The sequence below is a fragment of the Solanum stenotomum genome, chromosome 10, assembly GCF_019186545.1.
Source record: "Solanum stenotomum isolate F172 chromosome 10, ASM1918654v1, whole genome shotgun sequence".
NCBI lineage: Eukaryota > Viridiplantae > Streptophyta > Magnoliopsida > Solanales > Solanaceae > Solanum > Solanum stenotomum.
Genome location: NC_064291.1, coordinates 45,654,150 through 45,678,924, shown reverse-complemented (window position 1 = coordinate 45,678,924; position 24,775 = coordinate 45,654,150). Strand labels below are relative to the sequence as shown.

Below are 24,775 nucleotides of genomic sequence, written 5' to 3'. Positions count from 1 at the left end.
AAGGAAAGTAGAAAATTTTCTAATTCCTCTAACAATGGCTAATAATTCCTTTTCATTTGTGGAATATCTTGTTTCTGCATCATTAAAGGTACCACTTGTATACCTGCAAATTTCATTTAAATCGGTTTGCAATAATACTCCTCAATGATAATCAGATGCATCAGTTTGTAAAACTAAATTAACATTGTCCTCTGGTAGTCTAAGTTTGGGCAACTTAGCACATTCTTCTTTTAGACTTTTGATACACTGTGTGTGTTCCTCTGTCCATCCAAGTCTATTGGATTTCCTTATTAATTTTTGAAGTATATTTCGTTTTTTAGCTAATTCCGAAATAAATTCTCTTGCAACAACCTAAAATTTTTTGAATTTCTTGTTTTGTTGTTAATTTATCAGGAAATTCTATGATCTTTTTCGAGATGTGTGATTGGAGTTCAATTCCATTTTTCCAAATAATCATTCCTAAGAATTTTATTTCATTTTTATTGATGTCAGCTTTTTTCTGACTTAACACAATTCCATTCTTTAAACAAATTTCTGAAAATTCTTTCAGATGTTTTAAATGTTCTTCATATGTTTTGGAACATATTAGAATGTCGTCTATATAGACAATTAGAAATTCTTTTTCTAAAAATATTTTATTCATTTTTCTTTGAAATATTTGTGGCGCATTTTTTAAGCCAAAAGGCATGACCAACCACTTATAATGTCCGTTTGGAGTGCTGAAAGCAGTTAACTGAATGGAGTTTTCTGCCAATTTTATTTGCCAAAATTCACTTTTGCAGTCAAATTTTGAGAATTATGTTTTTCCTTTTGCAAGGTTAATTAGATTATTTTTATTTAGGATAAAATATCCATCAAATAAACAGTTTTTATTTTGCTCTTTATAGTTTATTACCATACGAGCTTTTCCTCTTTTTATTTCAGCATGATTCCTAACCATAAATGCTGGGCTACTATGAGGACTTTTACTCATTCTTATTAATTTTAAGTTGAGTAATTCTTTAATTTGAATTTTAAATTCAATTTTATCATCTTCGAGCATGGGTCTAACTCTAATAATTATGCTAGGGTCTTTTAAAGTTAGAATTGCCCTTTCATGATTTTGTTCCCATTTTTCTAATGGATTTTCTCCATAAGATTTTTGTAAATTTTCTTTAATCTTTTCTAGATTAAGACACTTACAAGTAATTTTTCTTAGATTTTCTAAGTATTTTCTTTTAAAATTTCCATTATCTTTTTCAAGATTATATGAATTTTGTTTTCTTGGGACTTTTATAAAATGTCCGCAAGGAGTTTTAAGGCTTATCATGTATAGTGTTTGATGATAATCCTGAAACTGTTGTAAAAAATCATTTCCTAATAATAAATTTGTTTCCAGTTTATCATAAACAAATAATTTATTTATAGAAACAATCTTTGATCCTAAGATTATCTCCACTTTCGCTTTAGATTTTGAAAGTTTTTCTTTATCTCCTGTGATTCCAATCATTGATATGTTATTTTTGTTTATGTCCCAATCTTTTATTAAAAAAGATTTTGCTAAACTTACTTCCGATCCATTGTCTATTTGACAACTTATTGTTATTTTTGTATCATAGAAGGTTATTTCTATGAAAACTGAAACTTTAAAAATGATTTCTTTTGGCATTTATATTTTTGGTATGAAACACGTTTCACCCTTATATAACATTTCTATGCCATTTTTCCTATACTATAGTCTTCTAATTTATTTAGGAAAAGATTTCCTAAGATTAAATCCTGATCACTTTCATGATTTGTAACATAACATGAAACTGTTATTCTTATTGTATCTAGTTGTATAGGTAAATCTACCATATTTTTACAACTAAAGTTATTTCCTTCGAAGGTTTAATAGGTATATTGCTTACCTTCGTATATTGATATTCCGTCTAGTAGAATACCTTTTATATGGTTAGCCGTTGCTCCTGTTTGTATCAAGATTTCTTGATATTTCCATTCAATTCCATTGAAAATTCTTCCTTTTATCTTTGTGATGTTTGGAGTTTCTAGAACTTTTAAAGGATATCTGTTAGATATGCTTTTTCTAATGGAATTCCTTCCATATTCTATCGAGAGTCTAGGGTTACTAGTACTTCCTATTTCTTGTGTTTTTCCAAATTGAATCTCATATTCATCTGGAATTTGAGCTTGCTGAATTTCTGCTTCAACAATTCTTGCTATCCCTGCACATTCTTGATCTATTTCGATCATTTCTTTATTTTTATAAACCTTTCCATAGTTTGAGTTTGTAACTGTGTACAAAGCTTGGTAATAGATACTCATTATATGATTACCTGGTTTGAATAGATCTTTTCTTTTGATTTGAAAATGTAAACTCAATGCGTCATTGAAATCAGCATCTTTGAGTGAAATACAATATCTCGGATAATATGTGAAGAGAAGCTTTGTATAAGCTAGGTTTTCCTCTACTATACCAAGATTTCCTTCTCTTGCATTCATGAATCTTTCATCTGATAGATTTATAACTATTGGACAATTGATTCCTTCTTTAAAAGTCGATTTGACTAATATTTGGATTCTTCCTAAATGAACATAATTCATTTTTTTTCTTTTCTTTTCAGGAATTTTCCTAAGAATTTGATCTATCATGGATTTTGTTAACAGGTTTAGTTTATGTTTTCCTGTTGTTTGAGTAATTTCTATTACTTTTTCTATTTCCTGATATTCATGATAGGAAATTTTATCTCTTGCAAACATTCTTTGCATTCTACTTAATAGATTATCTTCTATTTTAAGATTTAGTTTTAATCCTTGGATTTTTCTTAATGTTTCTCCATCAAAGGTTGCTTTTAAAGCATATCCTCTATGATCCTCTTCAGTTTCTAAGATTTGAACCGAATTATTTTCTTCTCTTTGAATTTCTTTACTCATTTATTCAGAATCTTCTGAATTGGTTGAATATTCTTCATATATTTCATTAAAGAAATCTTCACTTTCTACAGATTTTATAGATTCTAAATCAGAATCAATTTCTATCCTATCAATTTTTGAGATTTTTACTCTTCTTTTGTTACATTCGTAACTTTTATGGCCTTCTTCACCACAATTATAACATTTGCATTTTTCAGCAGGTTTTGATTTTGTAAATTCCTTTTTCTTCTTATAATATTTTTTCCTAGGAATATAGTTTTGTTTAGAAAAATTCTTTCTTTTTATTAAACCTTTCTTAAGCTTTCTTCTTTTATAAGGTTTTTCATTGCTGCTGCAACTCCATTGAGTAGCTGCATTTGTATCCAAACAATAAATTTGGGCATTAATTCTTTTAGCTTTTCTTTGTATATTGTGTGACATACATAATTGGCCAAGTCTATTTTTTAAGAAGCTTATTCTTTGACCAAGAGTGTCTCCTTTTTTATTTTTTTTTTCATATTCTTCTCTGAAATATTTGGCCCAAAAACCTGGTAATTTTTATAGTATTTTTCAAGATATGGTAACATTTCTTTTCCACTATCAAATATTTTATAATAATATTCTTCGAATTCACAAGTGTATTCTTGAATATAACTCATTTTACAAATTTGTAATTTTTCTAATTGCTTTTTAGCAATTGTTCTTGCCTTTTCTCTGTTATCTGGAGGACTTCCTTGTCCACCAAAGAATTCATTTGCAACGTATTGCTTTAAATTTGTAATACCTTCTTGTAAGGATCTTTTTAATCCTTCTAAAGTATCATTTTTTATTATTTTTCTGAATCTTCTGTCATACTAGAAAACCAGTCCTTTACTTTCCCTATGAAAGTGTTTATCATGATGATGTATTTTTCTTCATCAATATAGTTTCCTTTTCCTAATAGGAAATACAAAAGCATGTTTTGGGACCATAAATCTAGACTTGTTTCCGGATCTCTCTTACAATCTAAATCTAGAAATTGGGTTCCAATATCTCCTGTTGGGAGTCTATTAGGCATAAACCTGAATTTATCATCATTATGATATTGTTTTATAAAATCTTTGTTTTTTTTGCTTTATTTGCAAAAATTTTATCGTCTCTTTTGGTTCCTGCCATTCTTCTTTAATGAATTTAGATCCATCACCTTCTTCAAATTTTTCAAATTTTCCTTGGGGTCCTCCTGTCTCCCCTTTATTCATAAATACTTTTATTTCTTGTTCTGAACGATTAAGATCTTCCAAAGCGTATACTAGCTCATCTAGTTCATTCATCTTTTTCTAGTTCTAATTCAATTGATTTTTCTGTTTTTTCTAGATTTTCTTCTTCCTCAATTTTTTGTTTTTCTAGGAATTTTTGGATTAATAGTTCATCCATACTTCCTTTTTGATAAGTGTTTTTACTTGCAAACTTTTTTGCTAGTACTTCTTTTATGTATTTTTGACTAATATATATATGTATATATATATATATATATATATATATATATATATTTATGAAATATTTTATATAATGAAAAGTATTGAAAACACCCTTAAACTTAATGCGAATGATTGGTTTCATCCCCGAACTATTGAAGCCTTAAAACACCCCTTTACTCGACTAGTTGAACTTAAATAAACTTTCAATCTTGCAACATGAGTGAAATACAGCCCTAAATTGTTACCAAAGTTTAGGACATTTTCAACACTTCTTTCAGCTTTTTAATAAGAGTTGCATGCTTCTACAAGAGTTTGAGACTACTTGNATATATATATATATATATATATATATATATATATATATATTTATGCAGTATTTTATCTAATGAAAAGTATTGAAAACACCCTTAAACTTAACGAGAATGATTGGTTTCATCCCCTAACTATTGACAGGCTCAAAACACCCCTTTACTCGACTAGTTGAACTTAAATAAACTTTCGATTTTGCAACATAAGTGAAATATACCCCTAAATTCTTGCCAACGTTTAGGACATTTTCAACACTTCTTTAAGCTTTTTAATAAGAGTTACATGCTCCTGCAAGAGTTTGAGACTACTTGCTATGTCATGTGGCTGATCAGGGGTGTATCTAAATTAAGTTTATCAAAAAAAAAAATATTTTTTAGAATGTCAATAATTTAAAGATAAAACTAATAATTCCTATCAAATTCAAAATGTTCTCAAGTACTTCTCTCTTTTTTATTTTATATTATTATAATTATTATGTATCATAAATGTGATTGGAATTTTATTAAGAAACCAAATGAAAGAAAATTATTGAGAATGCTATTGGGCCCGTGCATCACACGAGACATTTACGGATGATGACAAATTGCTTTTGCAATATCTCTAGCCAATACCAATTACACTCCTAAAATTATCAACATCTTTTTTGGTTAAAAAAACAAAGCTCATTTTATATAGAAAAAATATTACTTTTATTTGCATTAACTCTAGCCAATACCAATTACTCCTAGAACTATCAACAATCTTTTTTGGTTAAAAAAATAAAGCTCATTTTATATAGAAAAAATATTACTTTTATTTTGCAAAGAATAAACAAAGACTATGCAATGACTAGTTTTTAAAAAGGAAAAAAAAAAATCATAACTAAAACTTGCTAGACACTTCTGGAAATAAGAAGAAGATTCATACTTAATTAAGATTATTTCATTAGCTTTAAAGTTAAAGAAAAACACTATAAGAGGGAAATTGCTCGAATAGTAAACCTCCCTCATTTTCATTGATAAGATTATGAGTCTATTTAGGAAAGAAATAATAAAAGAAAAACTAAAATTAATTCAAAACATAATCCTAAAATTATAAATAATATAAAAAATTATATTTACGGATATTTCATAAATAGGTCCTTTTTTTTGTTTTATTTATATTTTGAGAAGGTGCACATTAGCTTACTTGATAATCGAACAAAAAAAAAAGGAAAAAAGTTATAAATTAGACCTTCCTTCTTTTTCCAGAAATTTAAATTCCATATGAGATTCCCCCAAATTAGTCCAATTCAATGGAGGAATTGAAACCCTAGGCTGCAATTTATGAGAGAGCGGTGTTTTCTGAGGAAGAAGAAAGTGTTTTTTCTCATAGTAGGAAAAAGTATAAATTTCTAATGCATGTAGCAGTGGATCTGAATTCCTACTTGCAATTTGTATTGACGGCCATAGCCGTCGTAGTTACACTACTTTACCTTGTTAAGAGCACCGCTTCTAAGTACTTTGTCGTTGACGACGACTCTAATTTTGAGTCTTCTGCTTCGCCGACGGCCGGTTTTGGTGATCGCAGAATGGACCCGGCAACGCCGGAAGGTTGCGCCGTATGCAGTAATGTCACCAAAAAACAATGCTCTCGTTGCAAGATGGTTAAGTACTGGTATGATAATTCCTAAACACAAATACAATGTGGTGATAATATCTATACAATTATTAATTTCTCTCACTTTTTTACTTTTTCTGCTAATACTAGTGTTATTGGTGTTGACGGCAGCTGTACATATACACACACTTTGCTTCAATCCCTCATTTGGAACAAGAAAACAGTTCTTTACTAATTTAAAACCTGTATTTTGGTTGTTGGTACAAAACTTGCAGCACTTGATTTATGGATTAAGCTCTGCATTGCTGATACATTGTGTATTGTTTTATGTGGGGGTAGAATATGGAAAAAGAATACATGTATTAACTACTAGACTGTTAGAAGAGGTAGTCCCTGCATAGCAATTCAAGTTTTATTAGTTACCATATGACAATCCGTACATTATTATTAACTTCATAATAATAATAATAATACTTTGTATGTTATTATTAACCACATAACAATTTACTACCTTATCAATGTTCTATCGTTCACACTCCACACCGGTCAATCTTTTGCGAGTTTGCAATTTGGTTGGTCATAAATGCATGATTATACTTTTCTGCTTTTTCTTCTATACTATTATATAGATCCCTGATCATATAAAATAACTTCTCGCCATTGTTGTCAAAAGCTCGGTTGAGGCGTGCTCAAGTCCTCAAGTTAGGTGCAAAGTAGGGTGTATGTGTTTGCCTCAAAAGAGAGTGGACTAAACTATAAGTAATTCACCTACATTTAGTTTTTTCTTTATTCTTTTGTCTATATAATTGTTATTTGGGTTTATAGTTACTATTTTTGAACTACATCTAGGTATTCATAATTTCTTCATTAGAGCCATGCTTTATTTGTGTGATTCACTTATTGCCTCAACAAGCTTAATTGTTTTTTCCCTCTCTTTTCACCTTTGACAGCACAACTTCCTGCGGCCACATATACACAGTCTATGATAGCATGTCTCTCTCTCTCTCTTTATATATATATACAGGGATCTGAAGCCCAAACAGAGTTGGTTTTTTGTATGTTTACACAATCTACAATAATATCAATATCTTTACGAAGATTTTAATTTTGGATTCCATAAAATAACTTTTGCTTTATGGTGACAACAGTGACCAGTTATTGTGTCTAATTTTATAATGTAGCAATCTAGCACAATCTGCTATACTATTTATACTAGATTGTAATATAGAGCCCCGACTTGATAGAGTAATTTGACTTCAATCAATTAGTGTCCACAACGGTTACTTCTGTTTTTTTTTACAAAATCTTCTATTTTACGGTATAAACACAATATGTGACGATAAATTGGTAGAGATTTTTCTCTAACGGCAGGGTTTGAATATATCCAAAGTATAACCTACTGTGACCTTGATCAATGTTGTCAATTTTTTTTTTATGACAGATCAATTTCTTTGATCAATTTTGTATAGTACAATGAAATTTTTTCCCTTTTCCCTTTTTGTAATTTGACGTAACTAGTGCTCTTCACTTCAAAAAAGTGTGTGTTGCACTTCTCGCTTAAAGCCCAATTGACCTTGTCGCTTTGCACGTGTCACTTCTAAAAACATTCCTCAGGGGTGACCATACTTTTTTTTCCTTTTCCTTATATAGTCTGGACTCTGGAGTGCCGTGTTGGTTAACTACTGATTGGTTCTACTCTCTTTCTCTCTCTCTCTTCCTGTCATAGCTCTGAAGCTTGCCAGAGATCTCATTGGAACTCAGGGCACAAATTTAAATGCAAGGATTTACAGTTATCTGGGAAAGGCAGTTCTTTGCAAGGGAGGAAATCTTCTGCTGTTTCACTGACTCATGCTAGTGGAACCTCTAAGATTCTAGACCATTCGAAGAAGGTATACGCCGTCTTAGTTAATTACACAACTATGCATTTATGTCACAACACCTGACCAAAGTTTGGTTAAATCGTTTAGGTACTTTTCCCATATGAGGAATTCTTGGAACTCTTTAACTGGGATAGCCCAGGTTTCCCACCTTGTGGGCTCCTTAATTGTGGAAACAGGTATTCCCTCAGTTACACTCCAGCCACCAAGAATTGTTTAATATGCCATCTGTTTTTTGTATCTATATTTTAAATGTATTTTTGGTTCTTGTGCAGTTGCTTTGCTAATGTGGTTCTACAATGTCTGACATATACTAAGCCACTTGTTGCCTACTTGTTGGAGAAAGGCCATCTGAGAGAATGTAAATCCATTTAGAAAGTATACAAGCTACCGCCTTTTTTTGAAGTAATTGGAATAGCTCTTTATGTTATGCACTTTTTTCCTTTCTTCCCTCAGGTAGGCGGAATGGTTGGTGCTTCCTTTGTGAATTTCAACACCATGTAGAACGGGCTAGTCGGAGTCAGCAGCCCTTCTCACCAATCAACATACTTTCACGGTTGCCTAATATTGGTGGTAATCTTGGGTATGGTAAGCAGGAAGATGCCCATGAATTTATGAGGTATGTTTCTTTTCATAAAGTAAATTTGATGAGTATCTTATAGGAAGTCTGATATGTATTTTCTGCTATAGTGTTCACTGTGATAAATAATCAACCGTGTTTTATGTACGGAAGCTATGCTACATAAAATAATGAAAGATTCTTTCTTTTGTAGGTTTGCTATTGACATGATGCAGTCTGTGTGCCTTGATGAATTCGGTGGAGAGAAGGCTGTTCCTCCTAACACACAGGAGACAACACTTATTCAGCACATATTTGGTGGTCACCTGCAATCTCAGGTAATTTTAATTTATGATAGAGGACATAAGCATGTCACTATCTAAAGTATCATAACCTCTTTCTATATTTATATACTTTATAAATGTTGCATCATCAAAATATTTTGCTAGTAACCAAATTACCCACCTAAACTTGGCACCGTTTATTCCGTGCACACCTAAACTATTCGTAGTCTTGATTACCCCATCTAGATTTGGTTATTTAATAGCCTTTAGCCCTGGACAATCTCATCCCATGGAAGTGACATACAAGTGTTGCTACGTGGCACTTTTCTTTAAAATGAAATATATCTTTTACCTTCTTTTAAGATCATCTTTTTCAGTATAAAATTGGTAAAAAAAGTTAGTTGGAATTCTATTATTTAGACTAAAGTTTTTATTTGGCTAAAAATATTGGAGTTTGATCAAACTTCTTACACATTTGGGCATTTGGCCTGAAAAAGACGAAATGCATAGTTGAAATAAATAGTCATTGCATTGAGAAGTACATAGTTGGAATTATTTATTCTGGCTAGAACTTTTTATTTGGCTAAAAATAATGGAGCTCTTGCCAATACAGATTTGTGTCAAAAAGAAAAAAAGGAAATATTTGGAATATAGCTACTGCGTCTAACAAACAAATAGAAATAAATACACATTTGGAACCTATTATTTTGGCTAAACCTTTATTATTTGGCTAAAATAATGGAGTGCTAGCCAAGTCCAGGGTAACTGGGACTACAAAAAATTTAGGTATCCACCGAATCAACGGTGGCAAGTTTAAGGGGATGATTAGGTATTCTGCCAAGTAATTTGTGTTTTTTGTTATGTCAAGCTGCATATGTGTTTTTGCTCTTATATTATTCTGATCTCTTCCCTTTCCTTCTCTTCCTAAATGAGTTATTTCTGTTTTTAGGTCATATGTACAGAATGCAGTAATGTTTCAAATCAGTTTGAAAATATGATGGATCTGACAGTAGAGATTCATGGGGATGCTGAATCTTTGGAGGAGTGCTTAGATCAATTCACAGCAAGAGAATGGCTTGATGGAGATAACTTGTATAAATGTGATGGGTGAGGTTTCCCATGCCAGTGATTAATTGCATCCTTTTTACAGTCTGGAATGCCATTTTTGTGTTCTTTGAGCAATGATGTATAGTTTAATGTTTACCTTACAATGCTGATTGATTCCATTCCCAGATTTTTATGTTCATCTGTATCTAATAGCATGGTGGATTAATACAGACATATGTCACTCTTCTGTCCTATATCTTTGACTTAGTTATTATTTCGAGAGTATTTGAGGACAACTGTCACATACATCATAAAACAATATTTTCCAAAATTGTGGTTGGATTGTAACTTTTATGTTAGTTTTCCAATTTATCCTATTCATTAATTCTATTGGATGGCATGCTTAATTTTACCATTTGTGAGAGTTATTTAAAGCTCACTAGTTAAATTGCTGTTGGTTGACAACCAATCAAGGCACAGTTGATTGATAGTGCTACCTAATCGCTAATCAACAACTGCGGTTGGTCTTGCAGATGCAATGACTATGTCAAAGCATGGAAGCGCCTAATGGTTAGGAGGGCACCAAATATCTTAACAATTGCCTTGAAAAGGTTTCAGGTTGGTTTCATTTTGCTATTTATTGTGCTTCAATCATCTATGGTAAAGTGAACTATAAACTTTAGCCCTTAAATAAGTTTTCTTTTCCAAACATGTAAATGAATGATCCTTGATCTTTTTATAGGACCTATCCGTCTTTAGTTAGTGGTGAAAGACCTATATCTCTATTCTCTCCTGTGAAAAAAGTGAGTCATACTAGTCCTGCATGAACATGTTATCTATTACCAAAAATTCTTGAGAGAATTAGAAGAAAGGTTCATGTCCAATTTTCATCTCTCCAGCAAGTCATCCCCACATCAAGGTGGTCCTCTTCCCTGGTGGGATTCTTTTGGCCATATTTCAACAACAGATGTTAGATACTACAAATAGTGGACTGCCTTTTAACTTTTCATTCAAGACAAATAGCCAACCGCATGGCAACTATGTAAAATTACTTCAAATGAGTTGAACCGTTTAAGGAATCCATTCAATCCTTCAAGTGAAAGATAGAAAAAAAAATGTGAACAGCAACCAGCAACAACCGGATTCTGAATCAATGAGATGACCACAAGTTGATGGCAATCGAATGCATGCTAATCAACTAGTAGCTATCACCTAGATGATCTTTTTCTTCCATCGTGCTTAAGGAATCCATTCAATCCTTCAAGTGAAAGATAGAAAAAAAAGTGTGAACAGCAACCAGCAACAACCGGATTCTGAATCAATGAGTTGACCACAAGTTGATGGCAATCGGATGCATGCTAATCAACTACTAGCTATCACCTAGATGATCTTTTTCTTCCATCGTGCCCTATCTTTAGTTCAGTTTGTATGGATACCAAGCATACCCTAGCTTGTAAAGCAAAAGGATAAGTGTAGCGTTTCTAATTGTTGTTATTATATTTTTTTTTTGAACTGTGAAATAGAATTGCATTTCTCTATGGGATGAGTGAATTACAATAAATCAGGGATTTTCTCTCTCTTTTAACATTCCTCACCCCTAAGTTCTATTTTATTCTTGGGTGAATTACAATAACTGAGGGACTGTCTTTCTCTCTATTAACATTCCTCATCCCTAAATCCCATTTTATTCTTGGGTGAATTACAATAACTAAGGACTGTCTTTCTCTCTACTAACATTCCTCACCCCCTAAGTTCCATTTTATTCTTGGAAGCAACTCTGTGAGTTTGTGCTCTAAATTTCTGCTAGTTTTGTTTATTTATGTCCAAAATCTCTATGCAGAGTGGTAGGTTTGGCAAATTAAATAAGAGAGTGACTTTCCCTGAAACACTAGATCTCCATCCGTACATGAGTGAAACAGGAGACGGCAATGATATTTACAAGCTATATGCAGTTATTGTTCATGTGGATATGTTGAATGCGTCATTTTTCGGCCATTACATATGCTATATCAAGGATTTTCGTGGAAGTTGGTACCGGATCGATGACTGCAAGGTAGAAACATCTCATTTGCTCTACACCCTCTTGTTATTGTTGTATGCTGTCCCAATGCACAAAATGCATTGGCTGAATTTGGCATGTTGGACTTTCATTTATATTCTTTTGTGCTGATAATCTACACTGCATCTCTGAAGCTTTAAAATTTATATAAGTTGCTATATGCGGTGAAGTGCTATATTTGCCTCGATAGATCTGTTTGAACAATAAAAATATTACTACTTTCGCTTGAAGAAGCATTTTGGCTACAAGCTAGTTGTGTCATTTTGGCTACAAGCTAGTTGTGTTCTCTCATATCTCAATTTTGTCTTATTTGTTGGCTCCTTCATTTACCTTGATGTACATGTGTCAGATGGGTGTGACATGCTTAGGGTATTTTGTGCATGCACTAAAAGTTATTTGAAACTGCCCACTCATATCATATACATGCCCATTCCCAAGATAATGTACTGTAAGTAAAAAATGAAGCTTTAGGAAACTTATGCTTCTTTTAGTTTAGTGCTTAGAGATTTAAGGCGGTTTAGTAGATGTATCTAATCTGAGAAATATACTGTGTCTATTCTTTAGATTGGAATCTACTCCATGTTTTTAGCTTGTATACAAACTTGCCTGGGTATATATGTATACACAAATAAAAAGCATGAGCAACAGATAATATTGGCACCTCCCTTTGTTGTGCCACCTTTCAGAAATTGTCCGTGTCATGTAGTATGTGAGGATGTGACGCCATTTTCTCTATTTGGCTATTGAATCTCATGTTTTTTGAGTCTGCAACAAATAGTTAAGTGGAATTGTGTTATATCATTTTACTTTTGGTGTGAAGTACAATGTATAGAAGATACATATGAGATTATAGGTGGTCTTTGTTCCCTTCTGTAATATGTTCTGTGTGCCTTTTGATGGTCTTTAGCACCCCTTAATGCTGAGGAATACAACAGTACCAATTTCAAAATAAATAAATAATGTCAAAGTGCATGAGCCTTAGTAAAGGTCATCACTTAATATTCTACCTCAAGCAGCATAATCCTTCATATAGACGATTTATTTTTCCTTTTCATATCTTTTCATTTATTACTTTAAATATTCATGTGCGACTTATTTTACAAATTTTGTTAGGTGGTTAATGTTGATTTGGATGAAGTGCTTTCTCAAGGAGCATACATGCTCTTATATAGCAGGTAACTTTCTTTAGACCATGATCTGATTGATCCGTCATCTTTATATCACGTCTATTTAACATGTTGTATTGAATGATCTTGATTCACGTTTGCTTTTGACAGGATCTACCCTCGGCGAACATCCGTATTTCCTCTTGGACCTTTAGAGAAAGAAGACCAAGATACACTTAAAGTGGAAGACAAACCGGGTTCCACAGACCAACATGTTGAATGTCTCAGTGAAACGGGGTCTCCGGCTACAGTTGTTAATTCTTTTTCAGCGCCAACTCTTAATGGTTCAGAATCTAAGATCATTGGGGACAAAGAGGAGCTATTCTCCTTGACCAACCCCGAGGACAGAATGGAGGATCAGGAGGTAGATTTTGTGGCAAGTTCTCATGTCCAGCAGGAGCTGCAGGATGTTAAACCATACACTGCAGCTATAGGAACTTCTTTCCCTAGAGTGGTATCCAGTAGTTCCTTTGGGGGTAGTTTTTCGGCTGAAGCTGACATTCAAGAATGTGAAACAATATCCCCTGTTTCTGACAGTAAAGATGATACTGAACCATGTCAAAGAACCACCAATGACTGTCTTTTGAATTCTTCTTTTAAGGAGGATTCTGTAGCTACAAATGGTGAAATTCTGGATGATGCTTCATCCTCTGCGTCAAAATTTGGGGGCATCTCAGACAATGAGAAGTTACAAAATTCTTCTGAAATGCCAAACATAGCTAACCAGAAAGAAAAAAAATCATCTCATGGAATCCACAATGTGGTCCTGAAATCACATGGAGGGAGTTTCTCTGGAGCAAAGTCGAAGCCACTGTTTTCCCCTGGGTTTCTTGGGAAACGTCCATTGAACCAATGTGCCAAGAAAGATGTCTCACGGAAAGTTTGCAATAGCACACTTAATGGTCTGACAAATGCCTGTACCAAGCCTGAATTGTCTGGTGAAAACCACATGGATATGGATGACCAAGATACTAATGTGGAAATAAAAAATTCCGAGTCTAGTAATGTGTCAATTGAACAAGCTGCAATTTCTCTTAATGAGACTAACCATTTGTAAATCTGGGGAATCAAGTCACCTTGGGAATGGAGATTCTGCTGTCCCTGTTGAATGTGATTGGAGCAACAATCAGCTATCAGCAATAGCTAGAGCCTGGGCTTAGATAGTAAATCTTATGGATGAGCTGAAATAGAACCTCTTAAGTGTCAAGGAAGAAGTTGGATAACTCCTACAAGAATTCAGAGAAGATTACTTGTGTCAAAATTCTATATTATGATTGTTTTCCCATTTAACCCATTTTTAAGTTTTCTAGAGGTCTAATTCTTTACCACAAGGGGACACTGCATAGCTTTCTCTTTCAACATTGTCAGAGAGCTTCTTCAGATGTTGACAATAAACTGGAAAAAATCATCGTACCCCCCTCGTCACAATAGAACAAGCTGGGAATTTTTTCCAGGGTTTCAATATTTGAAGGAATCTTGGATAAACTTGTGTCCTTTTGGCTGGGTTCATCTAGCGAGAAGGAATTGTCCACAATACATTTGTGGCATGGATAGAAGTGCCATAATTTTGAGAAGTTCCATTAATTGGATGCTGTTATTGGTGCCTAAGCATCTTTTGTAAATGCTAATTCTTTTGTTCTTATAATTGTTCAACACTGGGTGCTGTAGTTTAGAATGATAATTCTTGTTTACTTCTCATTTAGCAGCAAAGTTTAGAAGATTGCGGGGTGGGATTTGGTTAAGGGGATGGAAGTGGTACAGCTAGTTGTAAGTCGTTTGTCAGGTCTGCCATCTTTCACATGTTTTAGGTTCGACTTTCACTGAACTTACTCGTATAGTCATTTGTTCTCTTAAGATTGAGAAAACACTGTTTAAATCATTTATACTGGTCCATTTGGTTATTGAATGTATCTTTTCGATCTCAGTTTTAAGTTTTACATGGTGATGAGGAGAGACGTCGTGTGTGTGTTTTCCTTTCTTTTTTCCTGTGTGGGGTTGCATTGGGTTCAGGGAGTTTTCCTGAGTGATTGTGCAGCAGTTGTAGGTGCTTCTGTGAGGGGCAAGGGAAAGCTGCAAGTAAGTCAGTTTTTACCTACTTCGAATCTTCATTAACCAGATATTAAACCTTATTGTGAAATTATTGGAATTTGAAACAAGTGATGCACAATGGTCCTAGAATCTACTCTATATTCTGTTTACTTAGTTCACTACAGCACAATCTTTTCGAATTTCACCAAGATTTCCAGTTTTGACCCCGAACCTTCCAAGCTTTGTCATGGCAGCAATGAAGACCCTTTCAAAAGCTGTCTTGTTTGATGCAAACAAATTGACTATATTCCTTGATCCCCTTTTAGTATACAGTGTCTGGTCTGAAGTGAACAACCCTTTCCCCCTCTGAAGATTCTTGAAATACATGTTATCGAAAACTTGAGGGGTATCTGGATCTAAGGGGATAACTACTCCAGGAGATGCATTCTGTGGGCACATTTCTTGGAGTTCCTTAGCATAGACTTGATCAATTGTTGGATCAACCTTGCGTTTGCTGTTAAAGCTGTATATCCTGCTTGAGAACTGGTTGCAATGTGAAAATCCTAGTGTATGTGCTCCTGCATAAATCGTGATAATTTTTTAGTATCTTTTGCCAATGAAGAAAGAAGAAATAGGAAGATGGGTAATGTACCAGAGAGGGCAATCAAATGTCTGATAGAGAGACCACGAGAGGCAAACATAGGAAGGAGCTTCTTCAAGTGAAACTCAGAGTGAGGTAAATTGTTAGGTACACTATTTTGTGAAGAAACTCTGCCATCCCTTCTTCCTAATTCAACAGCATAATGTGGTCCTCCTGCCTACACATACATCCAATGCTCAACTATTAGCTAGATTATTCGTCTTCGAGTATAGTAACATCTAAGAAACACAAGTAAAGAGTATATTGTTTACCAATGCAACAACATCTCTAGTAGCCATGGCTAAAATATCAGCACATGATACTTTGTTCTTGCAAGCAGGAACATTATCAACTGCAGCTTTAGCTTTAATAACAGTGTCATATCCATCTCCAGCAAGTGATATATTGTCTGGATGATCCTTTTCTGCTGTGTTATTTCCTGAGGATCTCAGTATGATCGAAGCATCACAACCCTGACATTATCATACACACTATTAATTCATACTATTACAAGTGTAATCTCACAAGTCGGGTCTGGGAGGGTGGTGCATACATAACGGTTTGTTACAAAGACGCAATAAAATGAACCTATTTTTTTTATTTATATATACCTGAATAAAACAATCATGGAAGAAGAGTCTAAGAGTTGCAGCTGCTGTAACAATGGTCTGTCTGTACTTCTGTTCAACTGCTGATCGGACGATGGACTCTACGTTCGGACACGAATTCCGATAAAAATCGCGATGGAGCTGAGCATTAATACAACTTTTATTGGACACGATAGAGAGTAGAAGAAGAAGGAGAAGGATTAAGTGAAGAAACTGACTTCTACTGATCAACCTATCCATTATTTCTTATGTAATTTCTTTTGAAAGTTTTAGTGAGACTTTATATAAATAGTAGTACTAATTAATTTCACTTAAACTATTTCAAATGGACTAATATTTAATTTGTGAAGTGATAGTAAATTTTTCACCGAATTAGTTCACTGAAAAATACATGGTGGGAAACAGATTTTCATTGAAATACTGAAATGTGAAAACACTACTATTTTTTCCTTTCTCATCAATTCAATAAATAGTACTTAATTTTTATTGTTGTGTTGTAAAAGTAAAAGTAATCTAAATCTTGTATTTATTCCAACATGGCATACAAATCTCTAATTAAATTTATAATATTCCCCCAATGAAGCAAAAAATGAATTGGGATTGTTATAAAGACAACACAAAATAAACATTCAATTTGACATAAAAAAAAATAAAAGTAGTAAAAAGGCAAAAACAAATATAGGAAGTTGTTAGCTAGTGACTAGGGATGAAGAAAGCACTAAAGAAGTCACATGCATGCACCACTATAATAAAAACATCAAATGACAGCATATCTCCTCTTATTTTTGCCCTACACTTGTTTAGAAAATGATTTGACATCATCTTTTTATAATTGTGGGAGAATCTTACATAAGATTGAGAAGTACTAATAACTAATTAGAAGAAATTCATATTACAAAACGACATAAGAAAGGGGATTATAATTTTTCTAACTACCACACTACATATGGGCATATGGCCATATATGTTTTGTCCATTAATTTGATGTTTTTGTTGCTATTTGGATTCTCGTTCGATAGCTAGTATGAGTATTTAAGTCTGATTAAACTTAATTTCGAGTACTATTGTAATTTAAAAGGTTGTATAAGTATTTGATTTCTCGCTCGATATTTGTAGCTTTTTCTTATGATTTTAAAGGGAAAAAAAATACTTTTTGAAAATTAAAATTATTCTTGTCACATCAAACTAACTAATCTAATCTTGTCATACCATAATTAATCTTTAACATGATTATTTTATCCTATGAGGTACGATTGAAGGAATGGGCTTGAACAATTTTTCTGGATTAAAAATATAATACTATATTATTAATTAATCCTATTCATAATTTTGTATTTTCTCATTATAATAATTCAAGATTGTTAATATAATCCACGTCTCTAAATGCACTATTATTCAATATAATAAAATAATATAGTCTACCTCCTCTTAGAATTAACTTTAACATTTATACTTGTTTTATTATTTTCCCCATCCTCTCCCCTTCCCCTCCACTTCCTCTTTTCAACAAAGTAATTGGAAATCAGGAATATGGAATGGAGGAGGAAAAAAAAAGAAGAATTAAACTTTTACATATTGATGGTGTAATTTTTTATTTTCTTTTTACATTATTATATTACTTAAAAAATTACTACAACAATTCTTTCATACCTACAAAAACAAATTACAAGTAATAAAGAAAAAAAGTCCCGAAAAATTTTTGGTAGGGAGCGCTTCCCCAGAATAGGCCTATGCGGTGCAAATTCAGAATATCAAATTCCAACGTAGATATCGGACACGGGAAAGAAAAAAGGTCCCAACATGTTGAAATAGTGAGGCACACATGCATGTACTTGGTTTTCTGAATTTTTTTGTTTGTATTATCTCATTCTCGTGGCCTTGTTTTTGGCTGTCACAAGTGAACAATAAATATCAATCCATAATCTCTAAAAGTGATCTTTAATGTGCCTGCATGTGACAATCATACATAACACAACAAATTAAGCATATTCAACAAGAGTATATATCCTACGTCTCAAATTAAATTATTTTCTCACAATATTCTCGAAAAATTTGCAGGGATGATTTTTAGATATTTGTAGAGTGTGATGACAAAACTGGTGAATTTCCACATCGGTGAGCGGTGGATTATTTGATCTTCTCGTATGTTCTTGAATAATTCTCACCTCATGAATCAACTTTTGGGATTGAATTATATCCGCGCGATTCATAATATCAAAGTAAGGTCCATCCCAATTTATGATTTATATCAACCTTTTATCAACAATAAAAGAAGAAAGGAGCCAAAACACAAAAGCCTATGGAATTTACTGATTTGCTGTTGAATTATGTCCATTTCTAATATCAAGTTAAAGGTGTGGAGCATCATGACAACCTAGAAAAGTAAACAATTGACTTTAAGGAAACTAATCAAAATATGGTAGCACTGCCAATGTGGGGAAAACAACAACAACAACATACCATGTGTGGAAGTTGAAACAATTAACTGATTTTTTTTGATTTTTTATTAATAACTTCAAATGTTGAGCTAGGAAATGAACAAAATGGTTACAAAGAGAACATATTCTCCTCTAAATCAAGCTCACATCAAATAATCTAAATAAATTTACCTCATGAGTAACCAAGAAAATTAGACAATAGAGACGCAACGTAGTCAATTACAACAACATACCCAGTGTAGTCCCACAAGTGGGGGTCTGGGGAGAGTAGGATGTACGCAGACCTTGCCCTACCTTTGTGAGGTAGAGAGGTTGTTTCCATTGACCCTCGACTAACATAGTTGTTCTGCTACTTTTTTAAATCAAAGCTCACATCAACTAATTTACAAAGTTCACTTGAAAATCTTCTTCGTACGTGAATTCCTTTTATGATCCGGTTAGCTCTTTACCTCTTCTCTCCACACATGCATCTACCGGCTTGCAGAGCAAAATAGGTCAAAATGATGTCAGCACCAGCTCGTCGAAGGCACATCAATGATTCCATCATAACCCTTTCTTCATCAATCATTTTCAGAACCCCTCCTGCTTTAATCATCGAGTATTCACCTGAAACCTGTGAAGAAAGAAACCCGAGAAACTGTAGAAGACGATAGCGTAGAAATGAAGGCAAAAACTAGTGTTCAAGGATATTGGCAGAAATTGATTTTCAGATACCAGAAACTGTAAAAGAAGATGATGATGGGGTATCATATAAAGAATATGGAAATGAGTTCCTAATGAAGATATGTCATGTCACAAGTTCCATTTTTTGTTTAATAGACTCCCAATTTGCATGACGATTGAAAGACGCCTTCTCTATGATGGTTGATGGAGTGTGAATTAGTCCACTAGCAAGTATATTCAATACACCAGAGTGGTACTTTATCAAACTGTTATATTTAACAGAACTGAACAATTCAATAGTTCTGCAAAAACAAAGTCTTAAACTCTTAATGCATCATTCATTAAAATCATTCACTTGGCAAAGCATTTAGATCTATTTGGAAGCAAGGGTCATTTATCAGGAAAAAGAGCTTTCTTTACCCTCAGTCCCTTATGCTTGTAAACAAACGGGCAAGAGCCGGAAATACTAAGTGCAGCGTTGACGAAAAACACCGAGAGCATAGAGCCCCAGAAATCTTCCTGAATTCTGCAGAGCAATAACTCAAGTCTAGACTGTACAAAGGGTTTCAGATTCCAAAATTCGTGACAAATATATTGTTCAAGAAAGAAAATAACGTGCAAGTAAATTGAAGAGATCTCAAATCTGTCACACAGAAGCATCGGAAGCCTTGAGTAAACTTGTTGGACTTATTATTGCAACTCATCTACATGACAATGCTGAATATGAAGTAACTCTTCTTAAGCACAAACTAGAGTTCCATTGCATCCCTCAAGCCATTTGGTGGACTTTTGGCTTGAAAAGAACTTTTGAAGGCGATAGGAGAAATTTACATTGCCTTAAACAAAGATATTCAATATTATTTTGCTAGTTTTTTGGTGCAACCTGGTTATTGTACAGGATGTTGATGCAATTTTAGATACAAGAGGGGATCTGCACTATCAGTAGCTATGTTTTCTCTCACTGGCTAGTGCAAACATTTATAAAATCTTTGATTACTTATAAAAAGATGATGAAAAACAAACGAAATGAACATCTGAGTACCTGATAGGCAGCTATGGGCAAAGGAGATTTATCCCGAAGAAGCCTAATAATATCCAAATAAGGCAAACCTGGTTTCACCTGATATGCAAAAAAAAAAAAAAAAAAAAAAAAAAAGAAGAAGAAGAAGAAGAAGCAGCAGCAGCTTTAGAAGAATAGTATATTTCCAAATTTCTGCAGAACAACAAATGCGATACTAACAAGAAGAATATCAGCTCCTTCAGACTCATCTGCTTGCAGCTCAACTAATGCTTCTCTGTAATTTGCGGGGTTCATCTGATAACTGCATGTGAAAACCAAGTTCAGAGACACTCATTTTGTCTACATAATGAATGATATTTGATAAAAGGAAAATAATAATAGTCTGTTGTTCAGTACGTTTTCTTGTCTCCAAAACGTGGATTTGAATCTAAAGCCTCTCTGAAAGGTCCATAAAAGGAGCTTGCATACCTGCAAATATAATTCAAGCTAACAAGTTAAAAAAAGAGATGGAAGTTGAGTTTCAATATCAAAGAATCCATAAAAGCAAAAAAATAAAAATAAACAATGCTCGAGTTCTAAGTTGTTAGACCACTAATGTCCGGAACCATTGGAGAGACTGATCATCAAATTCTCTTACATGAAAAGAACCAGATCTTAAGCTACCTCTGAGTGCTTACATTAAAAAATAAAATGAGAAGTCACCATATGATGCTGCTAACCCATTTAGGCTTGATCTAAGATGTAAGATATATTTCTCAATATACAAGAGGGGTAAAGCACAAACATAGAAAAATTGCCTCATTGAATACTGAATCTATATGCAAACAACTAAATATTTCCAGGACTTATATATAATATCTACATTGACAGAACTTATGAGTTTTGAAAATTACTTTGCCGTATAGGACATGATCGACACATGCTGAAATCCTTCAGCATCAAGAGCTGCTCGAATTGCTCCGACACGACCATCCATCATGTCACTCGGACTGACAACATCTGCTCCTGCTCTGGCCTAAGATAAAAGAAGAGGAAATAACAAGATCAGACACTACGTTTTGATAAAAAAAATTATCAACAAAATGCATGCAAGCATAAAAGAGCAAAGGGAAAATGAACAGACACCTGATTTATACCTGGCTTTAAGTTAGAAAAGCTTTATATTCATTATTATCAACGACAAACCAAGTTCAAGAGCTAGCATCATCAATTGGAAAGATTACTGAACTTAATCATATTTTAGGATATTTTATTCAATGTTGTAATTTGGTTACTCCTGTTTTTTTCTTAAAAGTTAGAAGGCAGTGTTTTTTCGCAGCTAGTTTCTTCTTTTCTGTTGTTTGAGGTCCTACTGGGCTTCTATGATGATATATTGAACTTGCAAGTTGTGGTTCAGATTCTTGTGGATACGCAGACAAACAAGTATACATAAGAGCAGTAATTGAGAACCCTAGAAGTGTTCATTACCACCTGGTTTGACTGACAACGAAATGACTTAGTTTGCAAGCTAATGGCCTAGTTATTGAAGATTCGAGAGAAGTATTCAGACAGACACTCCCCTGTGAAGTTATTAACATGACACTGTTTGAAAGTTAATTCCAGAGTGACATCCAGTACTACATGTGGTACCGCTTAAAATAAAACTATATGGTGTTTTTTTCCCAATTTTCTCCCTAATACAATACCCCCACCCACCCACTCACCCAAATCTGCAGCGTCATTGCCTTCAACCTATTACACCCACTCTGGCTGGTTTTCCTGCATGACCAGCATTACTCCATCAATGTTGCTGTATCCCCACTTGGGATGAATTAACCTTTTTGGGATTGCAAACTTCTATACTTAGTAATCATAATGACTACAATCACGTTCAGCCTTAAAAGAAACAGAAGTAGGTAAAGAAAGGAATAAAAACAATAAAAAGAAAGAGATGGTGGCCATCCATCAATAATAATTGTTCTTCAACTAGATATATATCCATCAGCCTCAGAATCCAGCAAAAGACATGTGGAATAGTTTTCTCGGTAAGGTCACACTACTTGCAAAAGTAAGAAAAATATCTCAACTTCTCAAGTCAATAACTCAGCCAGCACTATAGAAATTATTCTCAAAGAACACGAAAAATGGTGCAGCTCAACAAAGGTCAAAATGAAAATATGTATACAAGCAAGAGTAGAAACAGTGATGGAAGCTTGTCTGTTGTGAAGAAACATTATCATATGAAATAGAAGATAACCTGAGCAACGGCCTGCTTGCACAACTGATGCACAGTCTCGTCATTCATGATAACTCCTGCAGCCATTTCAGAAGACCAAAACCAAACTCAAGTATTCAAAAAGTCAACATTAACTCTGTACATTTGTGGTCATTCAATTTTTAAGAAACCACATAAAGGCAAATATTTTTGTGTTTCTTTGTCTTTAAACATTGTCTTCGTTCAACCTCTATTAACAAGGAAATTCATCCAATTCTATTCCTTTTATGGAAAAGAAAATATCATTGATGCAAAAGAGGAGATACACAATTAACAACAGAGGAAACAAGTACAAATGTCACCAACATAACTTTGACAAACATTCATAACTAAGGCCATGCTAAAGCTATCAACTGTTGGAAGCCTTTCTCAAACACATACAAACTGCAGTATTGGAACTTTGAAAGAGAGTTAGGTGTTACTAAAAAACAAACCAAATTGACTGAAATAACTTGTCCTTTGACTTGTATCAATTGGATTTTGTATAATTCTGTACACATAGATATCAATTTTTAGATATTCTTTTAGAACTTTATATAGTTTTAACAACAAAAATTGTAAATTTGTCTTAACATGTTCGTGATGCTTGCTTGACTTTTCTGTTCACATATAATGAAGTTATTTAGGCGTGATTTGTATATTATTTTTAAATCATTAAGGTTAGTTAATTTTGGCAGCATAGATGGATGTAAATTTGTTTTATTAATTTTGTTAGTGGATAATTATCATGTCTCACGGTGAACTTCTCATATGTGGATGTTTCAATAGATGATAAGTTAATCTATCTGCTTGATTATTTCTAAACATATATTGACATTTGAGAGATTTTACCTTTTGCTGTGAATTGAATTTGTGTTTCACGTGACTAAAAAATCGAAGAAAAAAAAACAAAACTGGAAAAAATATTTGATTTAGTTTGGTTCGTATATTTATCAAACCAACATAGTTGGTTGGTTTCCTTTTAGGATAAAACTAAATCAAACAGAACAGTAAATATTCCTAATTAAGAGTGGTATTACCCAAAAAAATAAAAAAAATATAAGGTGCTTTAGGAATCCTACAGCGGCTAAACAAAGATTTCTATTCTGCAACAGGAATTAAAAGCATTCCCAATTTTTCCAAATAAAGGCCTTTGTTATCCATATCTTTATTTTAAAAAATATATATAGAAAGAGAAAACAAGAAAAAAGGTTTATCTATCATAAGCTCTTAAAAAGCCCAATATAAGGTATTTTCTCCTCATCTTCGCAGCAAATATTTTCTGTAAAATTATTAGCAATGATAAATGCAACTTTAATTCCTTTTTGATAAATATAACGGAAAAGGGTCAAACTTGCTCCTGAACTATGTGAAATAGACCACTTATACCCTCCATTACATTTTGGGATCAAAAATACCCCGCCGTTATCTTAAGAGACCACAAATACCCTCAAGAGTTAACAGCAGTGATGTGGCACGCCACATGACACTAATTCCGCCACCTAAGCTTGCCAACTAGGATACCCACTAAATTTTGACCCAATTTATAATTCAAACTATAACCCATTTTTGCTAGATCCGACCCACTAAAATAAAGAGGCAAACATCATCTTTTCACCTCATTTTCGTTATTCAATTCAATAGACCAGCGACTAGGATATTTTGAAGAACACAATTGGCTTTAAGAATTTCAATTTAGAAGAACCCACTAAACTTCTCCATCAAAGAATTTAGTTTCAATTGGGACTCAGCCCCCCGCTGACAGTGCTCCGCCACCCTAGAAAATAAGTTATATTCATACTGGACTTTTTCATAAATCTCAAACCAGAGATGTAAAGAGATTTTAAGAGACATAAATTTCATTACCATAGCATTTTATTACATTAATTATTTAATTAGTTCTGTGAACAACAAAC

At 33.3% G+C, this 24,775-nt stretch overlaps 3 protein-coding genes across 5 annotated transcripts in view; 1 reads left to right on the top strand and 2 right to left on the bottom strand.

Annotated features, from left to right (window-relative positions):
• The first annotated feature begins 5,826 nt into the window (after positions 1-5,826).
• LOC125878484 (ubiquitin carboxyl-terminal hydrolase 18-like) lies at positions 5,827-15,134 on the top strand. The gene is made up of 11 exons (XM_049559745.1): positions 5,827-6,293; positions 7,963-8,125; positions 8,204-8,292; positions 8,389-8,474; positions 8,570-8,732; positions 8,887-9,010; positions 9,906-10,063; positions 10,537-10,621; positions 11,844-12,056; positions 13,176-13,237; positions 13,340-15,134. The coding sequence occupies exons 1-11, from the start codon at positions 6,034-6,036 to the stop codon at positions 14,283-14,285; spliced, it is 2,349 nt and encodes a 782-aa protein (XP_049415702.1). The 5' UTR covers positions 5,827-6,033; the 3' UTR covers positions 14,286-15,134.
• A 212-nt stretch (positions 15,135-15,346) lies between these two features.
• LOC125878501 (peroxidase 45-like) lies at positions 15,347-17,284 on the bottom strand. The gene is made up of 4 exons (XM_049559775.1): positions 16,508-17,284; positions 16,169-16,369; positions 15,909-16,074; positions 15,347-15,834 (listed from the first exon to the last, which is right to left on the bottom strand). Exons 1-4 carry the CDS (start codon positions 16,742-16,744, stop codon positions 15,428-15,430), a joined length of 1,011 nt encoding a protein of 336 aa, XP_049415732.1. The 5' UTR covers positions 16,745-17,284; the 3' UTR covers positions 15,347-15,427.
• A 1,686-nt stretch (positions 17,285-18,970) lies between these two features.
• Positions 18,971-24,775, bottom strand: part of LOC125878495 (delta-aminolevulinic acid dehydratase, chloroplastic) — a 385,024-nt gene continuing 379,219 nt past the window's right edge. For all 3 annotated transcript variants that reach the window (XM_049559770.1, XM_049559768.1, XM_049559769.1), the window contains exons 8-13: positions 22,863-22,918; positions 21,520-21,641; positions 21,023-21,094; positions 20,846-20,927; positions 20,648-20,725; positions 18,971-19,555 (exon numbers count right to left, since the gene is read on the bottom strand). In XM_049559770.1, coding sequence (XP_049415727.1) covers positions 19,388-19,555; positions 20,648-20,725; positions 20,846-20,927; positions 21,023-21,094; positions 21,520-21,641; positions 22,863-22,918 — 578 coding nt within the window. In that variant the 3' untranslated portion in view covers positions 18,971-19,387. The remainder of the gene's footprint in view (positions 19,556-20,647; positions 20,726-20,845; positions 20,928-21,022; positions 21,095-21,519; positions 21,642-22,862; positions 22,919-24,775) is intronic.